The sequence below is a fragment of the Cervus canadensis genome, chromosome 4 (genome assembly GCF_019320065.1).
Source record: "Cervus canadensis isolate Bull #8, Minnesota chromosome 4, ASM1932006v1, whole genome shotgun sequence".
NCBI lineage: Eukaryota > Metazoa > Chordata > Mammalia > Artiodactyla > Cervidae > Cervus > Cervus canadensis.
Window position 1 is genome coordinate 64,413,571 of NC_057389.1, and position 22,236 is coordinate 64,435,806.

Below are 22,236 nucleotides of genomic sequence, written 5' to 3' on the forward strand. Positions count from 1 at the left end.
AGGAAAGGTGCACCCCAGATTCCAGCCATCTCTAGAGCCCGGAAGGACAGTGGGGCTGCGGTGACACGCAGCGCAGACACTCCCCCAGGGTTTTGCTACTTCCCGCCCTCGAGAAGGCGGCAGCCCCGCCACCTGGTGGTCGCCCCCGGCATTGCAACACCGGCTCCGTTAATTCTTCTCCCCAGGGTCCTGCCCTTGGGACCGCCAAGGTCGCTCCAATCTAGACACGTGGCCCTCGTGTTACCCTCTGGAACCCCCTTCCCTCTTGCTCTCTTTCTTACTGGAATATGGCCCGAAAGCCCGCAGATATCCCTCCTCCCTCCCCGGATCTCTGTCCCACTCCAGCTCTGGCAGGTTTCTCTGCTCCTTTGCGTCAGGGTTCCTGGAATGCTAGGTCCGCAAGCTCAGAACCCCCTTAAATCTCTCTTGCACGCACTCCCCGTGTCCCGGAATAACCAGGAGGATTTCTGCCTCCTAGACGCTCCATTGGCAGGTGATCTCGGGGACCCTTAGCCCCCTTCCCCAGGTTCAGGTGCCCCTGTGCAAAGACAACCCCTGGTTCACGCCAGCCTCACCCTCAACTTCGGGCCCAGCGTGTTCTTACCCCTCCCCTACTGCATATTCATCTTTCCAAGCATGCATAATCTTGGGGGTCGTCCTTGACTCCCCGCTTTGGCTCACCATCCACATCTAGTACCTCCGGAAATCTCCCTGGAGCTCTACCTTCAAAACGTATCCAGAGTCCACTCACTTCTCCCCTCTCTTTTGCCACCACCTGGTCCCACATCGTGGCTCACCTGAACCAGTCCAGCTTCCCTGATTGGTGCACCCACCGCCGCCCATAATAGCCACCAGGGGGCGCCCGTGAGCACCTGAGTCAGGTTTCCTTTGCCCACAGCCCTCAGGGCTACCACCTCCCTTGGGTAAAGTCCAAGTCTTCCCCAAGGCTCACAAGGCCCTGTAAGACCTGCCCGGTCCCCTTCCTGCTCTCCCCTCCTCCCTCGCTCATTCTGCTCCAACACCGGCTTCCTCGCCGCGGTTGCTCCGATAAGCTTGATGCAGTCCTGCCCCTGGGCCTTTGCCCGTACTGTGCCCTCTGCCTGGAATGCCTTTCCACCAGATGTCTGCTCAGCGTTGTTTCCTTCTTCAGAACTGCTCAAATCCCACCTTTCCCGTAGGACTACATGGACCACTCCCTTTTCCCAGCCCCCTACTCTGTTTAATCGTAAAGGAAATCAGTCCTGAATATTCATTGGAAGGACTGATGTTGAAGCTGAAACTCCAATACTTTGGCCACCTGATTCGAAGAACTGACTCATTGGAAAAGACCCTGATGCTGGGAAAGATTGAAGGCAGGAGGAGAAGGGGACACAACTGAGAGACTGAACTTCCTACTCCGTTCTACTCCCCCCACCCCATAGCACTTTTCACCTTGTACTGTGATATCTCACTTACTGATTTCCTGTTGTCTGTCCGCATGTAGACACTACCTCCACCAGGGTGAGGATATTTGCTTTGTTCAGGAGCCCACCCTACTTTTGGCAGTGGAGGAGAGGCATGGAGAGATCCCCGGGGGTGAGGGGGTCTCAAGCCTCTGTGTCTGCAGGGACAGCAGGCTGAGCTAGGGAGATGCTTGGTAATTGCCAGATGGTGGACAGCCTGGAAATTGTAGTTTCTTGCGACATTTCCCCCCCCCATTTTTTTTTTTTTCTGGCCGCACCCTGCAGCCATTTGGGATCTTAGTTCCCTGACCAGGGATCAAACCCATGCCTCTGCATTGAGAGCGCAGTCTTAACCACTAGACCGCCAGGGAAGTCCTCCCACAATTTTTTAAACGGGCAACAAGCACATTTACACCATTTGAAAAACTAGTACTGAAACAAAACTTGTGGTCAGATACATATAGACGCATGTTCACAGTAGCACAATTCACCATAGACAAAAACCAGAAACCACTGAAATGTCCATCATCTGGTAACTGGATAAAATACTTTGTGGCATGGCCTTGATCTTCAGTAGGTGCTCAAATATTAGGTATACCAATGAATGAATCGGAACAGGTCTCCTCTGGTGGACCTGGAGATTTAACTGCCGCAAGTGTCCAGGTGGAAGAAATGAAGCACTTACTGCGAGTCAACAGGGCCGAGTTGAATTTCAGAGCCTGAACTGGGTAACTCAGGTGCGGTTGAGATGCATCTGCAGAACTCGAGTAGACCAGCAGAGGGCGCCTTAGGAAGACAAGCTAATAAAACGCAAATTGAATGCAAATAAGCCGTAGCGGGACAGTGAGGGGCTTTTTTTTTTTTTTTTTAAATCAGGCGCGCCTCGGACAGCCCTGGCGCCGCAGGGGCCTGGGGCTCAAGATGGCGCTGCTGCCGCTAGAGGACCCGCCGGAGGCGCCGGCGAGGCACTCTGAGGCCTCAGACAGGGCAGCCTGTGTCCTCTATCCCTCCCTTGGGGGCCATCTGTCTCAGACCAGGGTCCTGCGATCCGTCTCGGTCCCGCGGGAGCAGGCGTTTCTGATCAGGCGCACTTCGGGCAGCCGCTCCCGGGGTCCCTTGCGGCAGCATCCCGGGGGCCTCCGGGGACCTCGGAGCAAGATGGCGGCGGCGGCGGGGTCCGTGAGGCGCGGGCGGCGGCGACCGCGGCGCCAGTGAGGGGGCCCGGGGGCCCGGCGGCTCCGGGCCGGGGCGCCGCCGCGGGACGGACCATGCTACGCTCCACCGGCTTTTTCCGGGCCATCGACTGCCCCTACTGGGCTGGGGCGCCCGGGGGACCCTGCCGGCGGCCCTACTGCCACTTCCGGCACCGCGGGGCCCGGGGCCCGGGCGCGCCCGGCGAAGGTGGAGCCTTGTCCCCCGCAGCAGGTAATATCTACCTGCCCGCTTCGAGTTCGGTTCCCCGTCGCGGGTTGGACCCCAGCGCCCGGGCTTCCCTGGTTTCCCGTTCCCCGCTTACCTCTCCCTGTATACTCGCGAGCGACGTCCCTCCAACCCGGGGTCACCCACCCCGGAGCCCAGTGCCGGTCTCGGGTCCTCTGACCCTGCGTTTTCGCGAGTGTAAAACCTAAACAATGAGAGGACCTGCCTTCCTAGAGGTGTCGCGAGCGTGAAGCGCGTGGGGGTCGGGAAAAGAGCGCGGCCAGCACTGGTCAACAGGCTCGGGACTCCTACCGGGGGAACCGTTCCCGCCCCCTCCCCGGCCCGGGGTGTTGGTTGCAGCCGTTGTTTACTTCCGCGCTCGTTCCCCCGCCGCACCTCTGCTCGTGGCCGCCCCTGTTGACAACAGCGGAGTCGAAAGGGTCTTGTTTGGGAGCTCTCCGACTGGGTGTCGAGCCCCGTGTGTCATGCTACGGTCAGGGAGGGAGTCAAACCTGATTGATTGCGTGTGTGTGTGTGTTGGGATGGGGGACAGACTTCCGAGAGGACGTTCAGAGGCTGTGCATGTCTCTGCGTGGTGATTGTTAATGTCACAGAGTTCAGGTGAGAGCTGCCAGGAGGCAGGCACTGTTTCTCTTAGGAGGTGTGGGCCTTGAGCAGAGACATGAAGAACGGGGGCAAAAAGAGGGGCATCACAAGGAAAGGTCCACGGGGAGGATGTGTGTCATTCCTTTCAGGCGAATTTAGGCTCCGGTTGTGGCCCCTGTTCTCGGGGACTGGCTCCCTCTTTCCATCAGACCCAGATTTCCTTGTTCAGTATCCTTTGTGCTTAAGACACAGATCTTCATCTCAGAGCTTTTTTACTTGAGAAGCACCCTTGCTTGTATGAAGTCATAGGCCTGTTTCCCCCACCCCCCAAAAAAAGGGGGGGGGGAAGGTAGAATTGTCTCAGATTTCCACCCTAAATTTTGCTTGGCCCATTGGCCTTACATCAGCTGCCCAGATGCCATCATTCAAGGTCAGGCTCCACACCTGGGTGGGACACCGGCCTGGCTCTTGGGAACCTTCCCTCAGGGAAGGAAGATAGCTGTGCCCACAGGTGCCTGAGTTTCAGGCCTGAGTGTGGGACGCTCCTTGGTGGTCACCCTGTCCTGGTGCACTTTCTCGCTGCATCTTTTGACATGCTGGTGCAGTCTGCATGGTGTTCTGTAGAGAGCCCCTGATGTTTAGGGGATAGACAAACTGGACAGGCCGGCTCCCTCAGACCCTGGGCCGCGACTCGTCTGCAGGCCCACAGGTTGACTTCCAGCCATCTGAGAGTGCTGATTTATCTCTTCGTGTATTCTTTCTAGTTCATTGGTCTCTTGATGTCTTCCTGCATCACAAATGGCCAGTTTCCCAAAGTGTCATTTTTGAGAACCCATTGGTGATGTGGTCCTGTCTGCTTCACTTTCCCGCAGGAAAAAGTGCAGCTGCCTACCCCTGACCCCAGTGTCTGCATTTTCCTTTTGCAGGTGAGAAAAAGCAGTCCTCTTCTCCTCTGGGGGGTGGGGGTGGGTCTCTTCCTGCAGCTCAGCCTCCGTCTTGCTGTGGGGCCTCTCTGATGCTGTTTCCTCCTCTGTGGCGTGCTCAGGTGTGCCTCCCCCCCCACCCCCTGCCCCTGCACCTTTTAGCTCCCCCTTGCTCTGGACTTTGACAGGCACACTTCCTGTGGGGCTTGCAGAGGCTGCAGCCACAGGCCAGACTTTGGCTGGGTCCCCGTGAGCAGACTGACATGGCCCAAGAGCAGATGCTCGGCCAGGGTGGGCTGGGCAGGGATGCAGATGGTACTGACTGCCTGCAGGCGGGATGTAGGGGTTCCAGCACCTCCGGCCTTGGTCTGCCGGCCCCCTGAGGCCCATGTAGGGCCCATCCCAGTCTTTCCGGCCCTTAGATCCGCTCTCCTGTGCTCCAGGGTCCCCACCCCCTTGCTCCGCTGGGGTTGCCCAGTTACTGCCGTGCACCCTCAGGCATGCTCTTTATTCATGACCCTTAACCGGTGGGAGGGACAATTGTCCCAATTTTACAGAGGAGGAGACGGGCCCAGAGAGGGGAAGCCATGCACCTGTGTACACATGGTCGGTAAGTGCGCCTCATGGGGTCGGATCAGGGTGGTCAGGCCCTTGCCGCCTCACTTCCTGCTGCTGGGCACCTGGGTGCCCATCACGTGTGGGCTCAGTGCTGTGTCCCGAGGCTGAGAGGCAGCTGTGAGACCCAGGGAAGGGCCTCACCCATGCTGCAGGGCCTGAGCACTGAAATCTCCCGAAGACTGGCCGGAGGAATCCCTGATTCGTGCTGGAAGGCAGGGTGGCCCCAGCTGGTGGTGGTCGCAGCTCCCCTGGGTCTCACATGGGGGACCCTTGTGAGGTCCCCTGGGGGACCCTTGTGGTGTGGTGTTCTGAGAGCAAGCCTTGATTCTTAAGGGAAGCTAAGGGCCAGGAGTCAGGTGGGAAGGGAGGGTGCAGCCAGAGAAGTGCGTGCTTCTGAAGGGGCAGTAGCCCTTCGCTGCCTTCCCCATGGGCTGGGGGCCAGCAGGATTCATGAGGGCATGACTCCCCACTGCCCTGATGGCCGTGCTCAGAGGCAGAAGCAAAGTGTTCCTCTGTCTGGTGCTTTCTCTTCCTGAGTGAGCCATACACACCCTTTCCTCCCTTTCCTGGGAGAGAAAAGCCCAGCAGAGAGCAGTGTCACCTGTGTATCTGAAGGTCTGGCCGGGTACTTGACGACCCCCAGGGCTTCCCTAGCTTGCCTCCAGGTGTGGTCTGGGGTCAGGCTTGTCAAGGGCCTTTGACTTTGTCGGGAGAGGGTGGAACCATGAAGAATACCAGAAACTGGTGGGGAGCCGTGGGGGGGCACATCCTGGGCTCTGTGCAGGGTGGAGCAGCCTCTCTGGCCCGACCTCTTTGATGCCAGGAGTCCCCCAGTCTTAATAAGCACAGGTGCCCCCAGACTTCACCCAGTGTTCCGTGGGGGCAGGAGCACCCCGGAAAAGACCCCTGGTCATCAGTCTCACCTCCCCACCCCTCCTGGGGAGCTGTATGCACAAGTGCAGCTCAGCCAAGGGAGCTGGGCCACCAGGCTCAGGGGACACAGGCTTGCCACCTCCCAGGGGAGGAGCCTGCACTGCCATCCAGTGGGTGGTTCCATTGTTCTTGAGTTTTCTGTGAAGAGGGAGTGGAGGAAAGGTGCTGCGGGTTCTCAGAGCAGCATGAATCCCTTTCTTACGCCAGGACGAGGGCGGTCTAGATTCAGTGGGTCATGCAGCCCCTGTCTTCAGAGGCAGTGTCCCATCCCAGCTAAGTCATCTCTGTTCAGAGTGCTTTTTTGGGGACTCAGAGTAATGTTCATTTTAAACACACAGGAAAATGCTGGAAAGTCAAAGGAGATGGGTCGTGTATGTGGCGATGCCCCCAGTCCTGCATCAGCAGGCTTGCTGTGCCTCCTCCCAGCCTGGGACGTGGTCTGTCCTTCCTGTGCTTGTAACCCTGCTCTTCTTGGGAGCTGGGTCCTTCTGTCGAGGTTGCAGAAACCCCAGCGAGGTGCGAGGCCTGCCCCGTGCTTCTGGTTCCCACACCTGGTGGCCCCTCTTGAAGCACCTGGGGAGCTTTCTAGACTGGCCTTCTTGCCCAGATCCAGGCTCGGGCCATTTGAATAAGGATATACCTGCCTCCAGATCTGGTTTTTTTTTTTTTTTTTTTTGCATTTTTAGGGTTCTCTGCTTAGTGTCAGCAAAGCAGTGTCTCGCCTGGAGTTCATGCTGACCTTCCCGGGGACACACCTGTGGTTGTCAGGAAGTAGGGAGCTCCTAGCACCGGCGGGGTGGGGGAAGGGGTGTCCGGGGACGCCGCTCAGCGTGTCACGGTGCCCGGGCCGGCTCCCTTTCCCTGCACACGTGGCCTTGTCCCACTCCAAGTGTCCGTGCTGCCAAGCGAGATGGAGGAGCCTGCACCGTGTCCCAGCCCTGGCCTGCCTTTGTATTTGAGGATGGGCTGAGCCAGCCAGCTTTGGCCTGCTAGAGAGCACCACCCCGAGAATTGCCACACCAGCCCTCCCAGCTCCTCCGGGACCCAAGGTGAGAGGCAGAGCAACCCAAGCGCCAGGGTTGGATCGGCGAGGACAGCACAGCAGCCCGGAGAGCTCGGGAGCTATGCGGGATGCTTGAGTGCACGCCATCCCCAGAGCATCTGGCAGAGGGGAGGCACAAGCGCCATGGCAGACTTGCAGCCCTGCAGGTGGAGTAGTGCCTCAGGTGAAGGTGTTGGAGCAACATCCTCCATGGTGTGAGGAGCCTAGCCTCCCACTGCTCAGTGTCACCACCTCTGCTTTGGCCACCCCTTCTGCAAGGTGGGGTCGTGATGTAGGCCCCTCAACAAGCAGTGCGCCTCTCCCATCTCACCCAGCTGTCCTGCGCGGTATCCTTGCCCTGCCGTCCTCTTGCCCTGGCTCCTCCCTCAGAATCCCCTTGACCAGAGCATTGCACTTGAACAGTGGTTGCTCAGGAACTTGGTTTGTTGGTGTTGAAGCCATCCCTGTGTGGAAGGTCGACTTCTGTCAGTGTGATCTGACTCCCAGCAAAAACTGTGCCCGTCGTTTTAGGGTGATGGGTCCATGGCTGAGGCTTTCTGTGAAGGCTGACCCCTCCCCGAGCAGTCTGCACAGGTGGCAGGCAGGGTTAGAAGCCCAGAAAAGTGTAGGGAGCAGGACAGGTGGCTGGCAGACCTGAGCGCTCTTGGTGGGGGCGGGGGGCCTTGGCCATCTTAGCTGTGAGCTCGGCCAGACACACACAGGCATGGTCCACCCAGCCTCTGCGTCAGCTGTGAAATCCGGAGCTGGCTCTGGCACCCTCCCAGGGCTCTTCAGGTCTGTCTGAATTCAGTACTCATCTGTAGACCACCTGGGGGGGCTCTGGGAGGGAAGGAGTGTCCAGCAGCACATATCTGGGCCAGAATTCAGGAGAGCGAGCCATTGGCACCTGTGGTTGCAACGAGTCGGGCGAGTGTTCCCAGGCAAGCAGTTGCTGAGCTGGGTTTTGAGGGATGAATAGGAGTCTGCCTGGTGCTTGGAAGCTGATGGTCCTCCTCTCTCTGCCTTCGAGGCTTCTGCCGCCTGGGCAGCTTCCTGTCGAAGGAGTGGGCCTCGTTGCTCTCCTTGACTGGTCCTTTTGTCCGACTCATCTCTCATGTGGCAGGGATGGTGCCTGTCTCTTCCTGGCCCCCTGACCTGCCCCCTTGGGTTGTGACCGTCCCCTGGGGTGAAGGAGTCCCCACTGTTGTCTAACCAGGGCACAAAGTAGGGAGTGGCACTGCCACATGCATATTGTCTGTTGATGGGGGCAGAGGAGTAAGGGGAAGGTAGGGTGGTAGAGAGTCCTTCGGACTGTAGAGGATCAGGTGGCACTGGGTCTTCTTGTCTGGGGAGGGGAGCCAGGGTTTTGGGGTATGGCACTGCCCCAGTCCCAGCCTCCTCTGTGAGGGGGTCACAGCAGGCAGGATGGGCGTGAGGATTAAAGAGGAAGGCCTCAGAGTTAGAGTCGATTGGGTTGGGGCCCGTGCCTCCCAGTGGGGGCTTCCTGCCCAGTTGTCTACTCATTAACTGCACTTGCAGCTGGAGTTTGCGGGCCGGGTGTCTGCGGACTGTTTCCTCAACTGAGAGTGGTAGGGGGAGCAGAGGGCAGGGCTCAGAGGGATTGGGGTAGCTGCCACCCCACACTGTCCTTCCACCCGAAGTGGGCTCTGGGCGATCTGTTCCCTGAGCACCGTGGCCATGAGTGTCTGCTCCTGGCTGAAGGTGGGACAGCCTGCCTGGGCTCTGCCATGCTGGATGCCTTGTCACCTGGAGCTGGTGACCAGGGCGTGTTGGGACCAGGTCACAGGGAGAGCGGCCCTGGGGTGCCAAAAACAAGAGGGGGCTGGCGCACAAAAACCGGGCCCAGGGACAGCCCAGGAGCTTCCCAGGGGCTTCCCCAGGGTGTCTCTTCAGTGGTGGCCCCGCTTGGCAGCCTAATTCTTGCCCTGGGTCTGGGGCAGGAACTTCTGTTCTGAGAGTAACCCCAGCAGCCAGGCCTTCCAGGAGCTTTCCCAGTCAGCTTGAGAGTCGACCCCTTGCTGAAAAACAGCCAATTAGTCTTGTTTACCAAAGGCATTCTTCCCTGGTACAAACCCCAAAGGAGCGCCCGTTGGCTTCCAGCCAGATTAATTCCCTAATAACGAGAAGGTGCTTCTGTGGCGCCACAGCACCTCTCCTTTTGAGGGTCACCTGTCGCTTGGCAAAGGTTTTCTTGGAAAGTTTCTCCAGTTCCTTCTGGTCCCCTGAGGGCCGGTCACTTGAGGCAGGGTGGGGTGGGGGCTAGGTAGCATCACAAATGCCTTCTCCATCTACCTGCCTCCCCCCAGAGGCCTCCAGAAGCTTCATCAGGAGCATGGGGGTCGAACTCTGGGCCCCACACACTCATTTCTGAGCCGCAGGGGCTGTGGCTGAGCCCCGGCAGCTGTGTGCTTAATGTGCCTAGACCTGCAGCCTTATGTCACCTCAGGGACACTGAGGCTTAGAGGTGAGGGTCTTGACCTAGACCCTCTGCCCCTCTCCTAGAGCTGTTTCTTTTTTTTTTTCAATTTAGCCTGTTGGGATGTGAAGAGGGAGCCTCCCTGGTACTGAAACATCCCACCTAGGCAGGGCTCTGGGATGCCCAGATCTTGGGGGCTGGGCCTTGCCAGGGGCTTACTCCCTGGCAGAGTCTGAGTTGGGCCCTGGAGGCTGCAGGAAGTGGAGGGGGTACTGCCCTCAAGAAGCCCCCTGACGCTAGTGCAGGCCCTCATCAGAGAGCAGGAGCTCCTCTCCCCATCAGGGCGCCCAGCGGGCCCCCTAGGGCCTTGGCAGCCTTCCGCCCTCTTGTGGCCTGGCCCTTTGGGTACCTCCTTCCTCTCCTTGCTTCGCAAGTGCAGGCTTGTTTGTGATGGGATTCCTGTCACTTCATGAAGTGCAGAGGTCTGAACTCTGGCATGAGAAGGGCATGAGGCACTCCGGGGGGTTTCTGTGTTGCTGGGGCACCTTGCTGCCTGTTCCAGAGCTGGTCAGAGTGGGGAGGACCTCCATCCATTAGAACCCCTCTGGGGGGAGGGGCATTTCCCCCAGATGAGCCCTGCTACTGGGAGCCATCTCAGCCTCAGGAAGGGAGGTCAGGGTGTGAGGGGGGTTGGGGCTGGAGGCCCCCCAAGACTTGCAGGACCCAGCCCATCCCTTACTGGACATGCCCCGTCAGTGCCCCCCAGCTTGTGTTCTAGGCCCTCCACTCTGCTGGGCAGCCAAGACTTTGAGGGGAGGGGAGAGCGCTGGCTTTTCTGTTCACATGGGCCGCAAGTAGCTGGGGTGGGTCTGTGGTAGTGCCTGTGGGCCCGCTGTGGGTTAGGGTCAGCTGCAGGGAGGGCCCTGGATCCTGCCCTTGGGGGCTTCTGGACCTCTCTCTGGACCTCTGGATGGTCCTTTCATCTTGAACCTCTTCTGGGGCAGAGGGGCAAGTGGCTGTGTGTTCTGACCAGTCACCTGGTCAGTCAGTCACTGGCTGCAGTCACCAGCACCCAGTCCTGCCATGGCCTGTGCGACTCGGTTTTACCATTCTGTCTATAACCTGCAGGCTGGGTGTGTCTCTGGTGGTCTGAAGCACAGATACACACGTCCTTTCAAGTGTCGCTTGAGAGATAGGTTCCAGGGTAAAAGCCGGACAGTAGGTCTGTGATGGAACCTGCACCCCTGGCCCCCTGGTCCTCCAGCAGCCCAGCTACCCACCCTTGTCCTGCAGTAGCGCCAGTTGTCCTGTGCGTCCTTTCTCAGGGGTGTATGCATTTCCTGGGGCTTCTGCAGCAAGAGCCCCCCTCACCAGGTGCCTTAGAAGAGCACAGGGTTTCCTCTGGCGGTTCTGGAGGTCAGAGGCCCAGAGTGGGGGCACAGCTGGTTCCATCCTGAGGCTCCTGGAGCATGGCCAAGCACAGGGCATCAAAACAAGTCACTTTTTCTTCAGAGTTTCACAGACTCGTATCTGGGAGACACTCTAACCAGGAACCATTTAAAATTCCGAAACAGTTGAATCTAGTGTGTCGCTCCCTTCTGGGAGCATTGGGCTTTACCTGCTCACATCTTACGGAGGAGCTTTGCACCTTTGTCCCTAAGGGAGTCTCCTGTGAGGTCCCTGCCAGCTTGGGTGGTGTTGGGCTGCTCCTGTGTAATGTACCCTGGAGGCGGGTCAGTAACAGCAGCTGCTTGCCCACCAGCTGCCCCACCACTCCTGTTCTGATGCAGACATGAGTGTGTCCCATGCCTGCCCTGCCATCCACCCCACTGTGCTTCCCCATGTCATGCGTTGTCTGAATATCTTACACTTTGGCATCGTTCGGGGGACAGCGTGCCTCGCTTCCCCTGTGAAGTTTGCCGTGTTGTCCTGCGTACACCCCAGCTGCCACCTCCTCACAGTCGACACTTCAGGACTTTGCATGTTCTCACTGGTATATGCACCACTGGTGGACTTCTCTGTGGGCAAGAAAGTGTGTGGGAGGACAGAGCCTAAAGGCGCAGTCACCAGGCAGGGCTGTGCGTGTCTGCCTGCTGCTCTGGGTGGACTGTGTCAGGCCACCTTCTGTTCCCTGCCCCCGAGTCAGACGGCTCTGTGCACTGTGCCTTTGGCCCTGGCTGGCTGGCTGGCGGGCCTCCTGCCAGTGTCCTCCTGCCTCCCTGGCTTCAGGGAGCTGCGTGGTATGGCTTCAGCGTGGGCTGAGCCATGTGGGAAGCCCACCCTTGCCCAGCTCCCCAGACCTCACCATCCGTGTTCCAGGTCAGGAAGACCCCAGGCTCTGTACCCCACACCCTACTTGGTGGTAGGACCTGCATGGACCCTCCAGGTTCCTTGACTTGCTGCCAGAGTTTCTGTGCGGCCGGCCATAGGCCTGGCCCTGGCAGATTCTGGAAGGCCCGTCCTCTGCTCTTCCCTGCTGGCCCCAAGGGTCAAGGCCTGGCATTAGGCAGTGGCTGGTCACCAGCTCCGGGGGCCGCTGCTGCACCAGCCTGCTCATGACTGTTTCTCCTCTTTGTTTCAGGGCTTGGTTATGACCCGTACAACCCTGAGCTGCCCAAGCCCCCCACACAAAGGGAGAATGGCGCCCTGGGCAGAGGCATTGATTCCCGCTCAGATATCCTGGAGCTGGAGCTGGTCAACCAGGCCATTGAGGCCGTGCGCTCTGAGGTGGAGCTGGAGCAGAGGCGCTACCAGGAGCTCCTGGAGACGGCCCGGGAGTGTGGTTCGGCCGAGGCCCCTGTCCTGGCACCCCATGGCCCTGCTGCCTGCCCCGCCACCAGCCTGGACGGGGACGCCTTCCCACTATCTTTCGATTACAACCCCAGTAGCCATGGCCTTTTGAGCCCCGATGCCAGCTATCAGCCCACCCCACTGGCTGCCACCGCTGAGCCTGGCTGCAAGTACTCTCTAGCCTCGCCAGACCGGGCTCAGGGCCATGGTGGAGGGGGTGGCGGGGCCCTGGAGTATGTCCCCAAGGCCGTGGGCCAGCCCCGGCGGTACGGCCGCCCCATCTCCAGCAGCAAGTACGTGGTGGACAACTCGAAGCCGTCTACAGACCTGGAGTATGACCCCCTGTCCAACTTCTCTGCCCGCCTGCTTAGCAGGGCCAGCACCAAGGACGAGAGGGCCCCCAAGCGGCCCAGGTGCTCCCGTGGCAGCGAGCCCTACACACCTGCACCCAAGAAGCCCTGTGACCCCTTTGGCAGCTGCGACGCCAGGTTTTCGGACTCTGACGATGACGCTGCTGTCACTCCAGGTGACAAACCCGTCACCACCAGCCCCCCAAGAGCTCAAGGGGGTGCTGAGAGCAAGGCCCCAGGGAAGCCGGGCTCCAGGGAGGGCCCCGAGCTGGAGGAGGGCGGCCTTCGGGAGACCAAGGAGATGGCGGTGCAGTGTGACGTGGAGGATCTCGGGCCACCGCCTCGGAGCCCAGGCAGGCCACCCTTGGCTAAGCCTAGCTCACCAGCCAGGGCTGCGCCAGAGCGCAGCAGCCCCAAGGAGGGGAGGCCTAAGAAGAAAAGTGGGGTGCCACCCACTGCCAACCACAAGGACAGCGTCCGGAAGACAGATAAGGGTAAGGATGGTGCACGAGGGAGGCCAACTGAGAAGCCTACTGCAGACAGGAGGGGCCCGCAGGCCGGCAGCCCCCGGCACAAAGCAGAGCGGCCCCACGGGACCAAGAAAAAGCCATCTTCAGCCACTCCGGTGGCCAACTCAGGGAAAGGCCGACCTGAACGGCCAGGACCGCTGCCGAGCCCCGCACCGGGGGCAGCCCGCCAACCACCAGATAGGATGGCTGGGAAGACCCTGTCAGGGAAGCTGGCAGAGAGGAAGGCCCGCTCGCTGGACGAGGGCGCCCCCCGGGATGCCCCCAAGCTGCCCAGGCGGGCCCTGAGCCATGCCGAGCTCTTTGGGGATGAGAGTGAGGACGAGGACCCGCGACCCGAGACGCCGGCCACCCGGCCTCCCGCTCCCCCCAGCCTCAGCTCCAGCTCAGACTCGGACTCAGACTCGGACTCCAGCCTGGGCCTGTCGGCTGCGCAGGGGCCGCCCAAGCGCCTCAAGGCCTCCCCGCCCCCCTCCTCCTCATCCTCTTCCTCAGGGGCAGGCTCTGATGTGGACTACTCGGCCCTGGAGAAGGAGGTTGACTTTGACTCTGACCCCATGGAGGAGTGCCTGCGCATCTTCAACGAGTCAACGGCCGTCAAGACTGAGGACAAGGGCCGCCTGGCCCGGCAGGTAAGGGCAGGCCAGCTGGGCACCTCCCTGGCTCCCTTGTGACCAGAGGCCCAGCACCCAGTGGAGATGGCTTTCTCAGCGTCAGCCTCTCAGCTCATTCAGAATTCAGACCCCTCGATGGCTACCACTTCCCCCGCTCCTGATCCTGCTTCTCCCCTGTCTCTCTCACCTCTTCCGGATTCCTTGCAGACCTGTTTCCCCTCTTTTCCCCTCTCCTCCCTCTCAGACCCCCAAACTCAGCCACGCTCCACCTTTCTGGTTTCCTGCTGCAGTGTCCCCATCTCACCACCAGAGGGAGCTTTGCTCTGAATGGAGCTGGCACAGCCAGTCCCACGGGCAATGTGCAGCTGCTGGGGGATCCCTAGGGGGACCCTGGCCCCACCCTCTGATCCCCCCTCTTTAGTGCCCCACCCTGTTCCTGGCCCTCTGCTTTTCCCATTTCTTCCTTCATTCCCACAATTGTGAACCTGCACCAGTCCCTGTGCTGGGTGGACGGGAGCATGGGCTGGGTGGTCTGCAGAACTCACCCTTTGGGGGCTCTGAGAGGTGGGCCCGGGTGCCAAGTCTGTGTCCTCACTTGGAGGCAGGGCCTGTGTGTGTTCTGGGGGGAGGTGAGAACCCTGAAACCCCCTCTACAGCCGGGCAGCCAGTTACTGTCTTCCCACCTGCTCCTGTATCAAGCCTGGGGTGTACCCCAGGCCAGGACAAGCGAGAGGAACTGTGGCTGGTGTGGGGTGGGCTCGCTGAGGGACAAATCTGTGTCTCAGCCCCCCAAGGAGGAGAAGACCGCAGATAAGGGGCATTCAGGCCTGACCACACTGTTTCCCGGGCAGAAGAGGAGGATTTCTCACCTCTCCAAGCAAGGCAAGGAGGTAAGTGTCTGCCTCTGGGTCCTGGGGGAATGGTCACCCATCTACAGAGGCAGGGCCTCCTCACGTTCCCTTGCTCTGGGGGCCTCTGGCTCTGCCTGTGTCCTGCAGAGCCATTCTTGGGGCCCACATCCGGTTGTCAGGGTGTGCTGAGTGCTGGGGGCAGAGTGTGGAGCGTGGTGACCAGATGAGGGCAGCCCTCCGGCAGGGTCACACTGCCCAGCCCGAGTTCAGAGGTGGGCTCTGATCCTGGGCAGGTGCTGCCACATCTCTGAGTCTAGGGTTCTTCCCTTGTAGTGTACAGACACGATCAGTTGTCAGTCATCCTGGGGCTGATAGTGAGCTAGCACTTGGAAGGCTGGGGCAGAAGACAGAAGTGGAGGTGATCCACTCACCAGTCCTTCTGCACCCCGCTGGGCATTCTGAAAGTACTCTTCAGAGAAGATTGGATCGAGCAGGATATACTCTAGCGGGTGGGTGGGAATACACAGCCTGTGCCTGCAGAAGGGCTGAAGGGACTGGGCACGCAGAAGCCAGCAGGGCAGGGCTGGGCGGGGCCGGGGAGAGTGGAGCGTCATGGTGAATTTGAGTGCTGAAGTGCCAAGCTGGTTCCTGCCTGGGTATGAGCACACTTGGGAGGAAACCAGCTGGTTCTCTTCAGGCGGTCAGCAGACTCAGATGAAGGCCAGCTGCTTCCCTCCAGGGCACCTGCCTGCCCAGGCGAAGGTCCCTGGGCTGGCCTGCCCCATCCCGCAGTGCTGCCCCTGTCCTGATGCCCTGGAAGGCCTGCTCTGGATACCTCTGATCCAGAGCGTCCTGGGCTTGGAATTCTTCACCCAGGCGGAGCCCACGAGGAGAGGCCCTGTGCCCCCTGCTCGGCCCCCGACCGCCCAGGAGGTGTGCTACCGACGGGCCCAGCAGGCGCAGAGGGAGTCAGCCGGCTGGCTCCAGGCCGCCCAGCAGCTGGCTGAGAAGCCGAGCTCTGTCCACATCTCGGCCCCAGGAGAGAAGCGGAGGATCGCCCATGTCCCCAACCCCCTCCTGGCCGCAGGTGGGTCCCAGAGGCTGGGGAATGCTGCCACCAGCAGGGAGAGCCCCGGCCTGGCTCCTGCTCTGTCAGGGGCTGTGGCCTTGAGCAGTGCTGGCTGGATGTCTATGCTTACCTGTGAAGCAGCCCCGATGCTAGTGGGAGGTGCTTGGCGGGGCTACCCTGGGGAGTCCGAGGGTGGCTTCCTCCCTTCCCTGTCTGTCCCCAGACCCAGAGTGACTCTCCACTCCTCCCCTGCCAGCCTGGTCTAGGAGGCTTCCACCTAGGTGTGGCACCTCACAAGGTGTTACTGAGGGGGTGGCTCTGGAGGCCCTCAACCCTCCAGTCAAACCAGTGGATCTGGGGTAGAGATTGGGACTGGGTTTCCTCACCTCCCACCCTGAGGCTGCTGTCCTCTGACTTGGGCTTGTCTGAAAGCTGGGTTACACCCCAACAGTCCGACAAGCGTGGGGCTTAGGCATGCAAAGGGAGCAGGGCTATACAGCCCCTGGAGGCTCATACAGATGCAGAGAATTCAGCTTCCCTGGGTGAGAGTCCCTGCTATCTGACCACCTCCCTGGGTGTCCTTGCTGCTGCTTCCAAACCCGTCTAAGAGCCAGCCCTGAGGAAATGGCTCCAGGTGTCTGAAGGCTCCTTAGGTTTCCTGGTGCTAGAGCCTCCCAGAGGAGAAGCCCTCGGGGTTCCTGGCCCTCCCCTCAGGGTGTCTGAACCGGAGCTCCCAGCAGCCATGCAGTCCATCTCCAGCAGGGCACGAGGGGACAGGGAGACAGCCCTGGACCATGGCCCTGAGGTGCACATTCAGAAGCCTAATCTTACTCTGGGCTGTCTGGTCATCTCCGATGACAGGACAGTTCTGTGGCGGTGTCACTGCCTGCACTCTGGCATCAGGGCGGTTCCCCCAAGCCTCAGGGGGACTCACCTGCCGATGCCTCCTACTCTACGTGACCCTGAAAGCATCACTGAGAAGTGTGCATCCTTAGAGATGAGGCTGGTGGGGAGCTCACCTCCCTCTTGGCTGAGTCTGGTGTGGGCAGGCTTGGGTCACCACTCTGTCCGCGCCTTCGTGGTCTCACTCTGTCCCCATGCCCCTTCCCCACCCTTACTGCCAGCTGCTGCTCCGCCTGGGGCCCTTGGAGACAGCCCTGCTGGCGGCCCCCTCCTCTGTCTGGTTTGTGACCTCATCAAAGGGAGTGGCAGAACACTGGGGCAGCTGCAGGCAGCTGGCTGGTCACAATGAGTGGGCCGGGGGTGACCCGCATGCTCTGGTGCTCAGCCCGGGAGCCAGGGCCTTTCGTCCCTCACACTTCCATGCCTTGGAGTCAGGGGCCGGAACATGTGGCAGAGGCTCCCTGCACCCCCCACCACTCGCCGCACCACACCGGCGGTGACCTTGCCTGAGCCGGCCTCCGAAGCCCCATTTTCGCCCCCGCCCCCTCGATGGACTTACCCGAAAGCCGATAGAGCCTGATGTCATTCCACAGCCCTCGGGCCCGACCCCGGCCCCTCCCCCTGTGCTCCCAGATGCACGTCCTGCTGGCGCTCCACGGCCGCGGCCGCCTGGTGCTTTGCAGCTCGGTGATGGGCGTGCTCTCCTCCTGTTCTCACGGCCCCTGTCCCCCTGCAGCCCCCACAGGTGCCAAGAGGACCCTCTCGGCCAGCAGCAGCCAGCCCCCCAGCGGCCCCGAGCCAGGCAGCCAGCCCCTGAAGACGCGCACATTGTCAGGCATGGCGTCCAAGACCACCACCACCGTGGCCCCCAAGCGTGTGGCGCACAGCCCATCCTTACAGGTGAGCCCTCGGTACTGCCTGCTGTCTCCCTTTAACTGAGTCGACCCTGAGCTGGGTCAGGCCAGGGTCAGGTGGGAGCAAGCGTGCCACCCTCTGCTGGTCTCTGTTCCTCTAGAGTTTAAAGAAGCCCATTATCCCAAAAGAGTTCGGGGGCAAAGTCCCCACTGTCATCCGCCAGCGGTATCTCAACCTGTTTATTGAAGAGTGCCTCAAATTTTGCTCTTCTAACCAGGAAGCCATAGAGAAGGTGCGTGGTGAGGGTGGGAGAGAGGGGGCATGGTGGGAGGCGGGGCTGGGTGGGGCTGAGTCCATGTCCTCCCACAGGCGCTCAACGAGGAGAAGGTAGCCTACGACCGCAGCCCCAGCAAGAACATCTACCTGAACGTGGCTGTGAACACCCTCAAGAAGCTGCGTGGCCTGGGCCCAGGTGCCGGAGCAGGTCTCAACAGTAAGTCACGTCCAGAAGACCCAGGCCTCGGCCTTCAGCAGCCCCCCTCCCGTCAGGAGGCTGTCAGACAGAGGCTCTGCTGTCCCCGGTTGTTTGGCTCCTGTGGAGGATGATGTTGGCCCTGCGCCCTCAAGAGAGCCTCCTCTCGCTGTTAACCGTCCTCCTCAGTGAACTGTGGGGCCGCTGCTAATGGGGGGCCTCTTCAAAAGCTTGAGGCAGGAGGGTGCTTCTTAAGCTTCTTACAGAATGCATTGGCGCCTTCTGCACTTCCGTCTGCCACGGGCTGGCTCCCCTTCCTCCCGTGTGGAGCTCTTCCCTTTCCCTTCTGAGTGGTGAAGACCCCAGGGAGGGGGAGGGGCTTCCGGGCAGCCTACTGGTCCCCAAAGAGTTAAGGTCATAGGAGGTCAGGCTGTTCCCTTCTTTGGGGAGCAGGGCACTTGGAAGGACTCAGGCTGAACTGTGCTCACTACCCTTTTGCAGAAACCAGCGGCCGGAGGGTGGTGTCCCATGAAGTGGTGCTGGGGGGCAAGTTGGCTGCCAGGACCAGCTTTTCACTCAGCCGCCCTAGCAGCCCCCGTGTGGAGGATCTGAAAGGTGAGCCTGGTTTCTGCAGGGCTGCCCCGGCAGCTCTCAGCCCCCTTTGCCTGGGCCCTGGTGTGGCCCCAGTGTGGCCGCGGGCTGACCGTCTCTCCTGTGTCCCCAGGGGCCGCCCTGTACAGCCGCCTCAAGGAGTACCTGCTCACGGAGGGCCAGCTGAAGGAGAATGGCTACCCCTTCCCGCACCCTGAGAAGCCTGGCGGCGCCATCATCTTCACAGCTGAGGAGAAGAAACCCAAGGACTGTGAGTACCCTGCACCACCGCCCTGGGGTGCGGGGGTTGGGGAGGGGTCCATCTGGGGATGGAGTGTTAGAGCCAACGGGTGTGGACACAGAGTTCTGGGCCAGGCAGGCTGGCCTGATGCACACCGCCCCACCCGGTAGCCTCCTGCAGGATCTGCTGCCGCTGCGGCGCTGAGTACCTCGTGTCCTCCTCTGGCCGCTGCATGCGCGAGGAGGAGTGTTACTACCACTGGGGGCGGCTCCGCAGGAACCGAGGTGAGACCCCTGCCGGGCTGGGCTGGCCTGGCCACTTGCTCTGATTGTTTGTAACTTTTTTTTGACTGTGGGTTTTTATGGAAAAGATAATCCAAAGTCCTTCCTGTGACAACATTCATAAAAGGAAGGTCTCTCGCCCCACCCACTGGGTGCTCTTTCCACCCCTGTTGCCTTTGAAGAATAGGGGCAGTTTGGCCCAAGGGAACCAAGGCTTCATCCTGTCTTGTGGCTGCTTGCTTCCTTTTGTCGCCAGTGTGGCCATTTCCCAACCACGGGCACATACAAGCCTCCTTAAGTTCTGCCCGCTGACTGCCCTAGACCCTCTCTGGGTGGGCAAGCCTCCATGGGGCCACACCAAGCTCGTCCACACTGCTTAATGAGGAGAGCTGGTGCTGGGTGAGGGTGGGAGGGGGTCTGCCAGGGGTCTCGGCCCCTCACACCCTGGTTGGGCCTGGTGCCCCCCTAGGGAAGGGGCCTGGGAAGCCCCTGGCCACCGGGCAGACCGGGTGTGATGGACTGGGCCGGGGCGTCGGGTGGACCTGCTTAACCGCATCTGTTTGTAGTGGCCGGTGGCTGGGAGACTCAGTACACATGCTGCTCAGCTGCCATAGGCTCTACTGGCTGTCAGGTCGCCAAGGTAAGTGTCCTGGGTCATTCCTTGTCCTGGGGAGTGCTGGCCCCAAGCCTCCCTTTTCCCATACTTGATTTTCCCGCCTGGTGTGGGGACCTTGGGTAAAGGACTGCTGCCAGCACAGCCAGCACAGCTCAGCCCCTGAGTCCAGCCTTGCCCTTCCAAGCCCACCACCTGATTGTCCCTTCCTCCTACCCCAAGCAACACGTGCAGGATGGCCGGAAGGAAAACTTAGAAGGGTTTGTGAAGACTTTTGAGAAAGAGCTTTCAGGAGATGCGCATCCAGGAGTCTATGCCCTCGACTGTGAGATGGTGAGTGGGCCTGGCTGCCCTGGACTTCCTCAGCCCTCAGGGGGCTTGCTGCCCAGGAGGGAGAGGCTTCCCAGTCCCTCTTGCAAAACCTCGGGCCTGCGCCAGCATCAGAAGAAGAGGGTGTCTGGCAATGAGTCCACCTCCCTGCCGAGCTCATGTTACAGCCTGGCCAGCACCTGAGTCTGAGGGCCTGGTGCACAACACAGCCTCTGGCTCAGCTCTGGGGTGGGGAGGGCGGGCACCCATGTTCTTCTCTCCCTCTGACCCCCCAGAGAAGCCCCTGGAAGCCCTCTGGCATGGGTTCCGTATCTAAAAGCGGGGCCTGAGTTGCCACCTGTGGGGCTCAGGGACCCTGGGCTGTGGAGCGGGAAGGGCTGTCAGGACCCTCCATCTGAGGTGTGTCCCCCGGCCCCACAGTCCTACACCACGTACGGCCTGGAGCTGACGCGCGTCACGGTGGTGGACACGGACCTCCAGGTTGTGTACGACACCTTTGTCAGGCCAGACAACGAGATTGTTGACTATAACACTAGGTGCGCGCCCTCTGCCCATTCCCCATCACAGCCCAACCCCTGCCTGCAGCCCAGTCCCCACCTGGCCCCAGGTTGGGGCCTCCCAGCTCCATAACGCCTCTGTCCTCCCTCCCAGGTTTTCAGGAGTGACCGAGGCTGACCTTGCAGACACGAGCATCTCGCTCCGGGATGTCCAGGCCGTGTTGCTGAGCATGTTCAGCTCAGACACCGTCCTCATTGGTCACAGTCTGGAGAGCGACCTGCTGGCCTTGAAGGTACCCTGTTCCCTCCGTCCTGATTCCCAGAAGGTTCCCAGAAGGCAGCTAGGGCCGATTGTTCTCAGTCCAGGGAGGGAGCTGTGGAGTCTGAGGTCAGGCCCCGGCGTGCACTCTGGGACCCTCCCTGACTGCCCGCCCACCTGCCTGCAGGTCATCCACAGCACCGTGGTGGACACGTCCGTGTTATTCCCGCATCGCCTGGGCCTCCCCTACAAGCGCTCCCTGCGGAATCTCATGGCCGACTACCTCAGACAGATCATCCAGGACAATGGTGAGTGCTGGGGCACGGGCACATGGGGGCCTGAGGGCTATGGGGGCCGCAGGCTCCCGGCCCTGACACACCTGTTTGCTTGCAGTGGACGGGCACAGCTCCAGCGAGGATGCCAGTGCCTGCATGCACCTGGTGATCTGGAAGATCCGAGAAGACGCCAAGACCAAGCGGTGACTGCCGCCTGCCCGCCCGCCCGCCTCTCCCACAGCCCCGGCCCGTCCTCTACCCCAGGCCTCTTCCAAAACAGTGCAATAAATCTCGAGAGCTAACCCTGTCCACGTCGCCGAGACACAGAAAACCGAGAGAACCAGATGAGCCGGCGGCAGAGAGCCCAGCGCCGAGACCGACCCCGGAGCCCTGAGCCCCTCCGCGCCCCTGCCCATCCCTGCCTCTGCCCCTGACCTCTGTCCTCTGAGACTGCTGCTGACTCCACGGGCAGGGCCGGCCTGCCATCCCCACAGGCCCTGCTGGTGCCTCTTCTTGTGGGTGGAGGGTGCGGGGGTGGCAGGCTTAAGGGTTTGTTTGTGACAGGGGTTTGTCTTTTTATTTTGTATTGTTATTTTTATTATTTTGAATTTAAACCTGATGACTTGACAGTTGTCTTCCCCACCCGGAGGAGCAAGAGCCCGGTGCTGCCTTCCCTCCTGGGGGGTGGGGGTGGAGCTGGGAGCGCAGCCGGCACCCCAAAGGCCACCAGGACCTGGGAGTTCCACCTAGCCTGGGCCTGGACAGTGGGATCTGGCCTCCCCAGCTTACCTGGACCCTGGGGCTTCTGGGAACCAATCCAGCCCCTCCATCAGCCCCCCAGGCCTCACCTTCTGGACACCCTAGGGCCTCCTGGCCTCTGGACACTGTCTTCCCGCCAGAGCCCTGCCCTCCCCTGGGGGCTGTCTGTAAAGCCCCACAGCCCCCTTCCAAGACCCCCTCCCCCCCAGGCAGGGGCAGAATAAATGTTTGTACGGATTTTAGAGCCTCTGGCATCTGGTGTGTTCTTGCTGCCAGGTGTGGCTTCCATGTACATTGGGGGTCACTGTCACCCCTAGTTGGGGGGCGGGGGGTCAGGACCTTGCTCTCCCTCGTGGACCCAGGGCCCCATGCCTCCAGACCCTTCCCAGTGCTGGTGATTACAGCCAGCAGCCAAGAGTCAGGCCCCTGCCACTAGCCACTGACGATCCTGACCCTCGGACTCATTATGACCCATATTCTAGTGACCTATTGACTCCCCCCCCCCCCCCCCCCCCCCCCCCCCCCCCCCCCCCGCTTTT

At 60.8% G+C, this 22,236-nt stretch overlaps 1 protein-coding gene across 1 annotated transcript; it reads left to right on the plus strand.

Annotated features, from left to right (window-relative positions):
• The first annotated feature begins 2,578 nt into the window (after window positions 1-2,578).
• REXO1 (RNA exonuclease 1 homolog) lies at window positions 2,579-21,943 on the plus strand. Its single transcript, XM_043465546.1, has 16 exons — window positions 2,579-2,867; window positions 12,002-13,719; window positions 14,487-14,591; window positions 15,429-15,639; window positions 17,261-17,424; window positions 17,540-17,671; window positions 17,749-17,872; window positions 18,353-18,466; window positions 18,576-18,713; window positions 18,854-18,967; window positions 19,531-19,604; window positions 19,800-19,910; window positions 20,328-20,443; window positions 20,559-20,697; window positions 20,851-20,971; window positions 21,057-21,943. Exons 1-16 carry the CDS (start codon window positions 2,711-2,713, stop codon window positions 21,143-21,145), a joined length of 3,627 nt encoding a protein of 1,208 aa, XP_043321481.1. The 5' UTR covers window positions 2,579-2,710; the 3' UTR covers window positions 21,146-21,943.
• The last annotated feature ends 293 nt before the right edge of the window (window positions 21,944-22,236 follow it).

Coding starts and splice junctions, on each gene's coding strand:
- REXO1 (XM_043465546.1), top strand. CDS start 2,711: ATGCTACGCTCCACCGGCTTTTTCCGGGCCATCGACTGCCCCTACTGG. Junction 17,425..17,539: donor CGCACAGCCCATCCTTACAG/GTGAGCCCTCGG, acceptor CTGTTCCTCTAG/AGTTTAAAGAAGCCCATTAT. Junction 20,444..20,558: donor ATTGTTGACTATAACACTAG/GTGCGCGCCCTC, acceptor CCTCCCTCCCAG/GTTTTCAGGAGTGACCGAGG.